This window comes from Callionymus lyra, chromosome 8 (assembly GCF_982586985.1).
Source record: "Callionymus lyra chromosome 8, fCalLyr1.hap1.1, whole genome shotgun sequence".
Classification (NCBI taxonomy): Eukaryota; Metazoa; Chordata; class Actinopteri; order Syngnathiformes; family Callionymidae; genus Callionymus; species Callionymus lyra.
In genome coordinates, this window is record NC_141825.1 from 4,474,638 (window position 1) to 4,488,050 (window position 13,413).

Below are 13,413 nucleotides of genomic sequence, written 5' to 3' on the forward strand. Positions count from 1 at the left end.
CCATCACACGCGACCCTTGAGCAAAGCGTTATCAGCCGTGATATCGATGGAACACCCGAGTGTTCGATCCCGTCAGGTGACCCTCCACCCTGAGCGACCTCCTTCACACCACGCCGCCGAAACCCGTCCTGTGAACCACCTGCACACGGTAGTCCGGCGGTGGCGGGGGGGCGCGGCAGCGGAGGTGTAGTGTAGCGAGAAGATGGAGGTCGAGGGCTGGAAAAAAAGACAGATTATGTCTCTTTTGTCTGCCGGCAAACCTATTCAGACAGCTGTGAGATCACAAAGGCTGCTGCTGGCTCACACGCCGCTGCACATGCTGATAGTGGTTTTTTTCCACCACTTTTTATCGCAGTGCTGTTTTTGTGAGCGCGGCTATCGGAACCGGAGTCCAACGTATTTGCGTGCGACCACAAAGGGAGGAGGATCCTTCACCGTCGCCGCAAACCCGCATGTTTGTGAATCAACTCTTTATAAACTTTACTTGAGGATATTTAGTCTCCAATATTCTCTTTTTTTAAGGCACATTGCAGCACTATTTCTCACTCTTTCTCACTCGATTTAAGTTCTTAACATTTAAGTGTTTGACCTAATTTGACGTGATAAATATTAGTATTTGTGTTAGTATAAAATTTCTTGTCGTATTAGCAAGAATCTGGCAACGACATGTATCACTATACATGAGCAACAATACGATATATCGTGATACTGTAGTAACAAGTATATATGTGTAGTATTGTCGAGTACTTGACTCTGGTGTTGTGATACTGTAGTAACAAAGATATATGTGTAGTATTGTCAAGTACTTGACTCTGGTGTTATATTTACAGACCACATGACTCTTGACGAAGTCGTAACTGCTTTCATTTGTTTTCAAACCAAAATATGTCCAAACATCAGCTTTAAAAGTTGCTGGAGTCACTGTATCCTCTCGTCCTCAGTCATCGTTGAGGAATTTCATTGTTCCTTTAGCTGAAGATGACGTAATTACTGCCGCCATCTAGTGGTCGTAAGTTTATTTGCAACATTTTGAATTATAAAATTCATACACACCATTGAAATACAAACCATGAAATAAACTCAGATTTGATAACCAACATTTAAAAAAGTTCACAGTGCTGTTGAATATTGATACAGTATCGTGAAAAGAAATTTAATTTCAATATTTTATTACACCCTTAATGTTCAGTGTCCCACAAAATGTATTTAACACCTTTGAGCAACGACAAGTTCAGGAGAAATTATACTTGACAGCATTTATTTTGGACATGAACTAAATTCTTATTATTTTAACGATATTTAAAAAATATTTATCTTCAGATTTATTAACCTGCTACATCAAACATTTCACATCCAACGCTAGTCATTTGACGGAACAGTTTGGGCACCTTTGGAACCTCAGATTTAACTGTAAAGTAGGTCCACGTATAATTAATATCATTATTTATTTTCATCGTACTACAAGGATATTCAACAGCACTGTATTATATTCTATTTAAAAAAAAAAAAACAGACATAATTATTCATGCTTTTGTCTTTTTTTTTTTTCTTTTTTTTTAGAATCCCTGAACTGTTTCATTTTTGTCTTGTATCTTTTTTTTTCAACTATTTATGTTTAATCAAGTGAGTGAAATAAAGTAATCCAATTTCTTTATTTGCAATTCACGTGCAAATAAAATCTGCGTTTTTGTGTTGCAATTAAACTTTTGTCCGTTCTAAAGGAACAATGAAATCCAGCGAGATCCCCTGCGACGACTGAGGACGAAAGGATGCACTAATAGGATGCATTAATTAAAACAAAAGAAAGCAAAACAATCACAAAAACTCAATGTCCCTCAGGTGTATGATTGAATTGTATCGTGAGCTGAATATAGAATGAGATTAGTGCATCTTAACCGTCCTAATTGTGTGTTTACTGTGCTATGTTAACTACAATTATATTATTTAACAGAACCCCTATAAATAGTCGTTCATACTGTTATGCAACAAATCCAAATATATCGTATCGTTATGTGTATCGCCACATTCTTGCCGATACGCACCCCTACTTTGAATTAGAATTTTAATTTCCAGAAAACTTCTCTAAGATATTCCTGGTCACATGCAACGAGCCAGATGTATACGGTGGATGTGGACGGTGGGAAGGTTCTGGTGGGGCGGACACGCCTGCGACCGCGCCGGCTTGTTGTGACAAGACCCGATCCTGCTGCCACGCCGCTGAGCAGCGCCGCCGAGCAGCGAGCGTCAGCCGCTCACCCCGGGTTACAATAAGCAGCTGCTGCTTCCGTCCCTCCTCTCTTCCCTTGCTCTCACTTTTGCTCCCTCGTTCTGCAGACGTCTGCTTCTGTTGGCCCATTCCTTCCATACCAGACATTTCTTCTGGCCAGCTGAGTCGAAGAATCCAGACTCTCGGTGCAGCCGTGTCAGCGTTCCGTCCGGATAATTGCAACAAGTTGTGGAAACATTCACCCCGATTTTCTACTGACCACGACTTGAATGTAAAGCTCGCGCGGCTGTTCTGAAAGGCGGCCGTCGGCCATGTTTAAGTGGTGGTTCCCATGGTAGCGCAGCTGCGAGAGGCGACAATAGGTTTGTTTTAATAATTAATAATTTTCTGAGTTTTTATTCACCAAACTTGTGATTTTTGTGACAACTTGTCAATCCATCAACAATATCTTATTTTTGACTATTTCTTATTATTAGTTTGCAAGTCGAGTTTTTTAAAGATGCTAATTGACTAGGGATGCAACGACAAAAAAACATGGCTATGTTTTATAATTATTGATGCAAAAAAGGTGAAGTTTTTGTTTAATTTAGGGTTATCTGTTCATTGGGAAAATTATATAAAATGAAACGGTAGTATAAAATAAATACATTTAATTTATTAAAATATAAAACCCCACAAAAAATTGCATGGGTTGTTAAAATCCTTTAGATTTTTCGATGCAACCTTTTTAAATTAAGAACCATAATTCTGCCTCTGTTTCGCATTTTGATCTTCCGCTAACATTAGACCACCCCCCCCCCCCCCAGAAGGTTTGTCAAAACCACTTAAGCTTCATGTCATAAAACCATTTCCGTGCGAGATGGCACGAGGGGTTTGAACGCATCTTACGCTAAATAAAAAAAAAAAAATTAACTAGATGATGTGCCTTTTATAGCTGGACAGCATTAGCTTGCTAATGGCTACGTTGCAATATAACCCTGAAAGATGTTGTTAGTAAGGCTTCGTTGATAAGTTGCAGTGAGTTCTGAAGACTGTGCAACAATCCGGTGCACGCCGGCGTCTGTGTCTCCGAGGTCGCATTTTACAAATACTTTCATATATTTTCAACACAAACTTTGTACATGGAAACTCTCTATCTGGAGTATCCGTCAGTCACCCGGACTGCGGGTCACGGCCATCTTAAGTGCTTCTTATCCGAGCCGCTGGAGTTTGTTAAAACAGCAGCACTTGTTGATGCATCGAGACGCTCGTGTACCACGTCCAGCGACCTCTGGTCCGGGAGCCGATCGGCTGCTGGCCCTGAGCTGGACCCGCTTTAAGTGGATTAGGGTCGAGACGGGGCGACAGTGGGTGACCCTGCCGGGGTCTCCTTAATCACTTTTTTGTCATCATTTTAATTGAGCTAATGAGTCGTGGCTTTGAGACGATGCAGAGATATTTCAGTGTCTTCAAAGAAGTATTGTTGTGACGAAGCTGATGATGAAGATAATGTTAAGTATTTAGATAATTTATTTTATTTAGTTTCTTAATTCATTTCTTCAAGCAGAGGTTCTCTTTCTGGTCCACACCTATGAAGAAGCAGCTGATAAAGGGCACCGATAAACGACTTTAATGAGCCGTTACAGAAACGGAAATAATGAAAAATGCCGCCGGTGTACTTGTTGAATAATTCTATTTTCCTCAAGAAACCACACGTCACCCGAACACGCCTCACTGGTCGAGCGTCTCCGCTGCTTGGGTTCTGGTCTTGATGGACCACATGCCGAGAGATTACTGGACTGTGGACGAGCGCGGCACAACACACACATCATGGCACGTAGGCGGGATTAACTCCAGACAGACAGAAGGCAAAGTAAAGTCTAATGACTCATAAGTCTTTGCAATAAACGCCAAATTCATTCACAGACTAAGTCGTCTGATTATCAGATCGTCAGAGGTTGATGGTACAATTCTACATGGATCAAGTGTTGGTCACGACGAACAGTAATACGCTTAATAAAACTCATTGTGATTCATATAACTGTATCTTAAACGGCAAGTAGATTCTACTTTATGTTAATAATACTGCAGTATTTTGGCGGAAAACGTCTGTACTGTGTGTTGCCATTTACCCTCCTCTTGCTTTTGTGCTTCAACTAATGCTCTTTTTTTTTTTTCAAAGCAAACTTTTCCTAATGAGTATTTTCTTTGTCTTCCAGATTCCAAAACCATGAAACTGAGCCCAAAACAAGCCCCGCTATATGTAAGTAGCATCATGTGACTCTCTAAGAAATGACCCCAAACAAAGAAATGTTCCTTCTCTTTGACACAAAAATAATGAAATATTTGAACAAGAAATTGTATTTATTTTATATTTAAAAAAAAAATTAAATGTTAATAACTTTATATTTGTAAAATAAAAAATAAATATAAATTCTTTATTTGTTCAGTGAATATTATTAAGGATGTTAAAAATAAATTGAATTTATTTATTATTTCTGCTTGTAAAAGTGAAAAAAGTAAGTCAAAAATCACACAAAAATAGGATTAAAATAGTAAAATAATGACTTAAATGAAGGTGTTTCTATCATTTCCTTTAATAAAGATAGGAAGATATTAATGAAGAATCAACATTTTATGGTGACGTCATGTGAAATTAACTCTTTGTTCAACTGAATGATGTGCACCAAATGATGACGGGAGGAACTTCTGGCACGATTGAGTGTCGATGACGATGTTGAGATGTTTCCAGTGCTGCACAAAAACCCTCTCAGGTGTTTCTCCTGCACGTCTGTGCCTCATGATGCCATTGTTGAACTCGCTACAGTCCATTAGCATCTGAAAACAAACCTGAAAATGCAACGTCTCGTTGGCTGTAAGTGCCTCGTGTCTGTCGTCATCGTCGCCACCTACTGTCGAGAAGGAAAACAAGTCTATCTTTCTTCACGCGGTCGTGTTGTAACGTTGCCTCGACTGGGTTTCATCACATCGGGTTCATTTCATCAGCACTGGTTGATGTCAAAGTGTGTCAGAATGTGTTTAAAAAGAGTTGTAGACGCGTGGAAAGTGTTCACGTGTGATGCATACCTTTTGACCCACATTAAAAAATCAAAATCATTTTTTTATTTTTCTATTTTATAATGATTTTTTTCCTTCAATGACTTCCTTAACGTAGACAATTTGACTGTTTCACTAAACATTGTGTTGAAATACTGGATCAAGTGGCACCTGTTAAATCGAACTTGACAATTCAGAAAAGAAATGGTGGCCTTGGACAAATGAAGATCTACTGAGTCTGAAGAGACTTTGTAGAAAGACTGAGCGTCTCTGGTAGTCCACTAAACTTGAGGTGCATGGACTTCACCTTGTGGATCTGATGTCTTCTTACAATGAGATGATGGAAACTGAACCCCTGCTGTCACTGAGCTTGTCTCCAGCTTGTGGTCCTCATTTAACACTGTAACTCTGGCTGATATTTCGGCACTGGTGAGCAAGATGAAACCCTCCTCGCCCGGCTCTTTATTTAAGTCTTTGATGTAATTGGCCCCTGGGTTACCAAAATGGTGAACCTCTCCCTTTCCACAGGTGTTTTTCCCAATGCATTTAAACATGCCATTGTAGAGCCTTTGCTCAAAAGGCCAGGCTTAGACCTGACTAACTTCAGTAATTTCAGGCCTATTTCTAAGCTCCCTTTCTTGTTCAAGATCTTGGAGAAGGTGGTGTCTGAGCAGCTGTCTTTGTTCCTGGATCAGAGCGACATCCATGAGAAGTTTCAGTCTGGCTTCCGTAAACATCACTCTACGGAGACAGCTTTATTGAAAGTGTCCAGTGACATCATGATGTCGGCTGATTCGGGTCAATACACTGTTCTGGTTCTCTTGGATCTGTCCTCAGCCTTTGACACAGTTGATCACCAGATCCTGCTGAGAAGACTGAGGGATGAAGTGGGACTGTCTGGGTCTTTGTTAGAATGGTTCTCATCTTACCTTTCTGGGTGCAGTTTTAGTGTATCTGCCAATCAAATGAGGTCTGTACAGCGGATCCCTCAAGGTTCTGTTTTTGGTCCTTTATTATTTTTGCTGTACGTGATTCCCCTCGGTAAAATCATTCAGAGATTTCCTGATTTTTCTTATCACATTTTGCTGCCGAAATCCAGCTCTACTGCTCTTTTGATCCAACTGAGCCCCAGAGGCTGAACAGCTTAGTCAATTATTTGCTAGAAATCAAACAATAAGTAAAAAAAACACTTTGCAACTAAATGTGAACAAAACTAAAACTGTGGTTATTGCTCCTGATGATAAGGTTCCAGGGTTGAGTCAGTACTTGGGTGACTTAGGTCAGTCTGTCAAACTGAGCCTGAGAAACCTGGGTGTTGTATTTGTATATCTCTGTAGTTCAACACTGCAGAAAACTGACCACAAACTGTTTCCTTCAACTGAGAAAAATCTCTAAACTTAGAAAAATGATGTCACAGCATGACCTGGAGCTTATAATCTTCTCGTTTAGATTGTTGTAACAGTTTATTTTGGTGTCTAGACAAGAAGGATCTGTCTCGCCTGCAGTTAATACAAAACTCTGCACTGAGAATTCTGACCCGCTCTAGTAGAAGAACTCACATTTCTCCGATCCTTGAAACTCTGGATTAGTTTCTTTGAGTGATGCTTCAGGACCAGAGGAGAGAAATCCTTCCAGACTGTTGCTCCTAAGCTTTGGAACCATCTCTGTGTTTGATGATCTACTGACTCCTTCAAGAAACATCTGAAGACATTTTTATTTGTGCTTCTCCCTGATTTTTCTTGGGACTCCTGTGTTTGTCTCAAGTGTCTTGACCTTTTATAGTATATCGTTTTAACTGTGTATTGTTTTGGATTGTTAAAGCGCTTTGTGACCCTGGTCTAGAAAGATCTTTACAAACAACCTTTACTTACTTACACAGACACACTCGTGTACAGACATGCATCCACACATCGCACACACACCGACACACACATAGTTCTGATGAAACTTGTTGTGTGTGTGTGCACTTGTGCGTTTGTGTTAGAGAGAGAATCAAGGTTATTCCAGGTCAGTGTCACGAATCATCTTAATGGTTTTAAGGAAGTTGTGCAAGTATGTGAGTCAGAGGGTTGGACCAGATCGTGGCATCATGTGACGGAGAGTTTAAAAGTGTTCAGCCATGAAAGAAGTGTTTCAGTCGCAGAGACATGGAGAAGACTAGAGTTGATCTTAAGAGAGAATCTTTCTCTTGTTCAATCTGTCTGGATCTACTGAAAGGTCCAGTCACTCTTCCCTGTGGACACAACTACTGTAAGGTCTGTGTTGAAGGTTGCTGGCAGGACAGGAACATCTACGAGTGTCCTCAGTGCAGACGGAGCTTCACACCAAGACCTCTCCTGCAAACACCTTGTTAGCAGAGTTGATGGAGGAGCTGAAGAAGACTGGAGCAGTCTTTCCTCAAGTACTCACAGGACATCACTCTGGATCCAAACACTGCACACAGATGGCTGAAGTTGTCTGAAGGAAACAAGAAAGTAACAAACATGAGAGAAGATCAGTTTCATTCTGATCGTCCAGACAGATTCATTAAGTATTGTCAGGTCTTGAGTAAAGAGTCTCTGACTGGACGTTGTTACTGGGAGGTGAAGAGGACAGAATGATATTTTGAAGTGTCAGTTTCATACAAGAACATCAGCAGATCAGGAGAAAAAGGAATATTTGGATTTAATCACACATCTTGGAGTTTATATTATAATGACTCTGGTTGTTCATTTACCCACAACAACATCACAACTGAAGACTCCAGTGTGAGACCCTCCACAGTGGGGGTGTACCTGGATCACTCTGCAGGTCCTTCTACAGGGTCTCTGAGACCATGACTCTCCTCCACAGAGTCCAGACCAGGTTCACTGAGCCTCTCCATGCTGGAGTCCTTGTCGGGTCCTCGTGTGAGTTTGTGAAGCTGAAGTAGACAACAGTGTGATTGTGTGTCTCCAGGAGTGACATCATCACATGAAGCTTCAATGTTTGGATGAAAGTCTCTGAGAACCTTTGTTTGTTGTTTGTGCTGCACTGAAGACACGGTGACGTCATGTGACTCAACTCTACTGTCCAGCATCTCTGTGGGATTTTGGGACAATAATCTATTTTGATGTCTTCTTGAAATCTTCCTTGATAAACATGTTCATGATGTGACTGGTGTGTGTTCTTCCTCTGACGATCGAGAAATATGTTGTTTCATGATTCATTCAATAATGTTGACGACAAATATTACTTCCATCAACACGACAATGTATGACATTTATCAGGCAACACATGAGATAAAGCATGTTCACAAACGCACACACAGTCACAAACGCACACCCAGTCACAAACGCACACCCAGTCACAAACGCACACAGTCTACAAAGGCACACACAGTTACAAACGCACACACAGTCACAAACGCACACAGTTACAAAGGCACACACCATCACAAACACACACACACAGTTACAAACGCACACACACAGTTACAAAGGCACACACAGTCACAAAGGCACACACCATCACAAAGGCATAAACGAACACAACGTTACAAACGCACACACGTCTACAAACGCACACACGTCGACAAACGAACACACAGTTACAAATGGCACACACATCTACAAACGCACACACTTCTACAAACACACACAAGGTTACAAACGCATACACGGTTACAAACGCACACACAGTTACAAAGGTACACACTGTTACAAACGCACACACTGTTACAAACGCATACACTGTTACAAACGCACACACTGTTACAAAGGTACACACTGTTACAAACGCACACACAGTTACAAAGGTACACACTGTTACAAACGCACACACAGTTACAAAGGCACACACTGTTTCAAAGGCCAACAAGTCTACAACAATCGCGCCTACAAATGCACACGTGCGTTTACTGACGCACATACACATTTAAACTTCTACATACACACATCTACAGACACACACACACGCCGTTCAACTCCTACAAATGCACCCACGTACAAAAATGCACACGCATGTCCCGGACAAAGGCACACAATTAACATTTTAGAGGCCTACAAACGCACACACATGTCACAGACAAACGAACACAATTAACATTTTAGAGGCCTACAAACACACACACACACACACACACACACACACACACACACACACACACACACACACACACACACACACACACACACACACACACACACACACACACACACACACACACACACACACACACACACACTCTCAAACCAATATACAGATGTGTGCACACATTTACAATCACACAAAACTACAGCGGATGCAGTTGATCAGCGGTAGCTCAAACAGAACCTGTTGGACCCACATGTGTCGGCTCGCCAACTGAAAATGTGAACCAGACCCGCCTCTCTACTGTGTGTGTGTGTGTGTGTGTGTGTGTGTGTGTGTGTGTGTGTGTGTGTGTGTGTGTGTGTGTGTGTGTGTGTGTGTGTGTGTGTGTGTGTGTGTGTGTGTGTGTGTGTGTGTGTGTGTGTGTGTGTGTGTGTGTGTGTGTGTGTGTGTGTGTGTGTGTGTGTGTGTGTGTGTGTGTGTGTGTGTGTGTGTGTGTGTGTGTGTGTGTGTGTGTGTGTGTGTGTTGCGTGAGTGAAAGTGATCTGAAACATTCCTCCGAGCTATTGTTAGACTGTGTTTGGGTGGGCGTGGCCTCCACACTCTCCTCTGCATGTTCGGCAACAAACGACCGAGTTGTGTCGTGTTCTGAGGACGCGAAGCAGCTGCACTCGTGCACACGCTCGTACGCTCACAACCTCCGTCTGTCGGACATGTAGTGTGTGGTCCCTGGATTCTGTGTCTGAACTCGATAGTCAAGCTGGTGTCTGTCATTTCTAAACTGGATGAGTACTTTAAGTATATTCCTTTCATCATATCCAGATCTTTATTGCCATATATTTACAGTATATCACACAATAACACAAATGTGTAACACAAATGGATTATAAACTCTTGGACACACTTACAATTATGGCTGTGTATTGGCAAGAACTTGCCGATACGATATATTGTGATACTGTAACTGTAGAAAGAAGGATATATTTGCAGTATTGTCCTAGTACTTGACTTGTAACTGGACATATTTTTGTTTCAAAACAAATGCAAAGAGCAGCTGATATAATAGAATGTATCCTCTCATTCTCAGTCCAAGCCAGGATCTGTACAAACGCACACGCATCTACCAATGCACAAACATCTACAAACACACACATGTCTACAAACGCACACACACAGTCACAAAGGCACACATGTCTACTAACACACACACACAGTTACAAAGGCACACACGTCTACACACACACACACGGTTACAAAGGCACACACGTCTACAAACACACACACACAGTTACAAAGGCACACAAGTCTACAAACATACACACACACGGTTACAAAGGCACACATGTCTACAAACACACACACACACACAATTACAAAGGCACACAAGTCTACAAAAATGCACACACACAGTTAAAAAGGCACACATGTCTACAAACACACACACACAGTCACAAAGGCACACACGTCTATACACACACACACACGGTTACAAAGGCACACACGTCTACAAACACACACACACACAGTTGCAAAGGCACACAAGTCTACAAACACACACACACACACTTACAAAGGCACACACATGTCTACAAACGCACACACAGTTACAAACGTCGACAATCAAGCTGGTGTCTGTCATTTCAAAACTGGATGAGTACTTGACTTGTATCCCTTCAATCATATCCACATCTTTATTGCCATGTATACATATATATATATATATATATATATGCAAACATAGATTATAAACTCTTTGACACATTTACAATTAGGGCTGTGTATTGGCAAGAATCTGCCGATACGATACAGGTTAATGATACGATATATTGTGATACTGTAACTGTAGAAAGAACTATGTATTTGCAGTATTGTGCGAGTACTTTACTTGTAACTGCATTTGTTTTGAAACAAAAATACATCCAAAGAGCAGCTGATTGAATAGAATGTATCCTCTTGTTCTCAGTCTAAACCGGGATCTCTCGCGGGATTTCATTGTTCCTTTGGCTTCTGAGGATGTAACGACCGCTGCCATCTAGTGGCCGGAACCTTCATTACAACACAAAAATCAACCGATGAATTGTAAATTAAAAAAAAAAAAACTTAATTTTTTTATACACACTTTTTTTTAATCGATTACGGTGCAAATTGAATATAGATATCATTAACTTTATTTGTGTAATTGATATGTTCTAACATCCCCATTTACAATAGTTGACTTTCACTGCTGGACTTGACCTGGAACCAAACTCTGATTTATTCCTGATGGTATGGACTCAAACATGTGAAACGACAATAAACGACTGGTCTAGAGACGAGGACGTCCGGGTGACTGTTGACTCGTGTACGGATGAATCTGCTCTGTGTTTATGTAGCGGCACATATGTTTAGCTAGCTTAGTGAAAGTACCGACCAGGAGTTAGCTTTAATGTCATCGCCCTCCTTGTTTTTAACTGTTGTCTCCGTGAAATGTTGTGAGAGCTTCTGAAAAGGTTGCACGACAATAGTGATTTTGACGAACCAGCGAGAGCCGGCCGTGACCGAAAACAACTATTCTGTAATTAAACTTGGGCGTCTGCAGTGTCTCTGCCAGAATGATTTTGAGGAAAAAGTGAGTTCCTTATGTGGGAGTCACACCTTGTGTGTGTGTGTGGCAGTGGGTGTGGGTGTGGGTGTGTGTGAGACTTAAACTAAGGTTAAACCAATTTTATGTAAGAAGTTATGTTTATTTTATTTCATTGTAGATTGACCGATGCCGATTATTAGTCAAGGAGGCCGATAATTGATTTTGGAGCCGATATTAATTAGCAGTAAAAGTTAATATATTGGCATCAATTTTTTACAAACGTCAACACTTACCTTTGTTTAAATGGCTTTAAGCATATTTTTATTAAACATCATAGAACATCAACATAATTTGTTTTAAAATAACAACAAAAACAAAAAGTGCAGTTTTCTTGAGTTACCAGCGTCAGCAGCATCTCAAATGAATTTCAGTGAACATTAAATAATAAATAAATCTTCCAGAAGTTTTATAAAGTAAATGCAACAAAGTGCAGAGAACTTATTCATTCCGGGTCGAGGCCCTTTACTGTTTTTACTTCAAATATATTTGTCTGTTTGGTGAGTTTGCGATTATTTGGTAAAGATTTTTTTATCAACCATTTTCTATTTTTCTTTGTATGTTACCCTGTGGCTCTGTGTGACCAATCATATGTGTTCAGTGGCAAAGTTGGAGGCCGAGTAGACTCTTATCGGCCGTCGGATTATCAAAAAGGCCGATATGCCGAATATCGGCGCCGATAACCGGTCATTCTAATCTTCAACATATACAAAGTGTGACGGGGTGCTACATTTCACTTCACTGCAGCTAGCACTTTTAGCCACTAGCTAAGCTAGCACGGTTAGCCACTAGCTAAGCTAGCATGGTTAGCCACTAGCTAAGCTAGCACTGTTAGCCACTAGCTAAACTAGCACGGTTAGCCGCTAGCCCTGTTAGCCACTAGCTAAACTAGCCCTGTTAGCCACTAGCTAAACTAGCACGGTTAGCTGCTAGCCCTGTTAGCCACTAGCTAAGCTAGCAAGTATAGCATTGAGTGTCAAATGGCCTTAAATTATCACGTCAGTTCACTTCTGAAAAGCTTGAAAACTGGTCTCCAGAACATCATCTATTATGTTATCTATTATGTTATCTAGGGTCGAGTTGACCCAAGGGCCTGAAAACAAATGTGTTTGATGTATCCCTTGTGTTATCCCTGGTTCAAGTTGACCCAAGGGCCTGGAAACAAATGTGTTCAAGGTATCCCTTGTGTTGTCTCCGGGTCAAAATGAACGACCTAGCTGGCTGCCCTCAATAAATATGTAGTTGTGAAGGTCGTTCACCTTGACCCAGAGAGAACACAAGGGATACCTGTCTTTGTAAATGTTTGTATCTTTGTAACTGTGTCATTCGTATAATTTTATATTATTTAAAATATATAGAAAATCTTGTGTTTACAATACTTCAAAACAGTAGTAGAATCATGTGGGTCGCCACACAACCCTCATTATTCACTTGCATGTCTTAAGCAGTGAAGAGTCTTTTTAAGAATGCAGTCGGGGAC

General features: G+C 40.9%; 1 protein-coding gene across 3 annotated transcripts in view; it reads left to right on the forward strand.

The window, feature by feature from the left end:
- The window catches only part of LOC148073412 (A-kinase anchor protein 13-like), a 79,068-nt gene that overhangs the window by 7,280 nt on the left and 58,375 nt on the right, over positions 1-13,413 (forward strand). For all 3 annotated transcript variants that reach the window (XM_087797377.1, XM_087797376.1, XM_087797378.1), the window contains exon 2: positions 4,426-4,469. In XM_087797377.1, coding sequence (XP_087653503.1) covers positions 4,437-4,469 — 33 coding nt within the window. In that variant the 5' untranslated portion in view covers positions 4,426-4,436. The remainder of the gene's footprint in view (positions 1-4,425; positions 4,470-13,413) is intronic.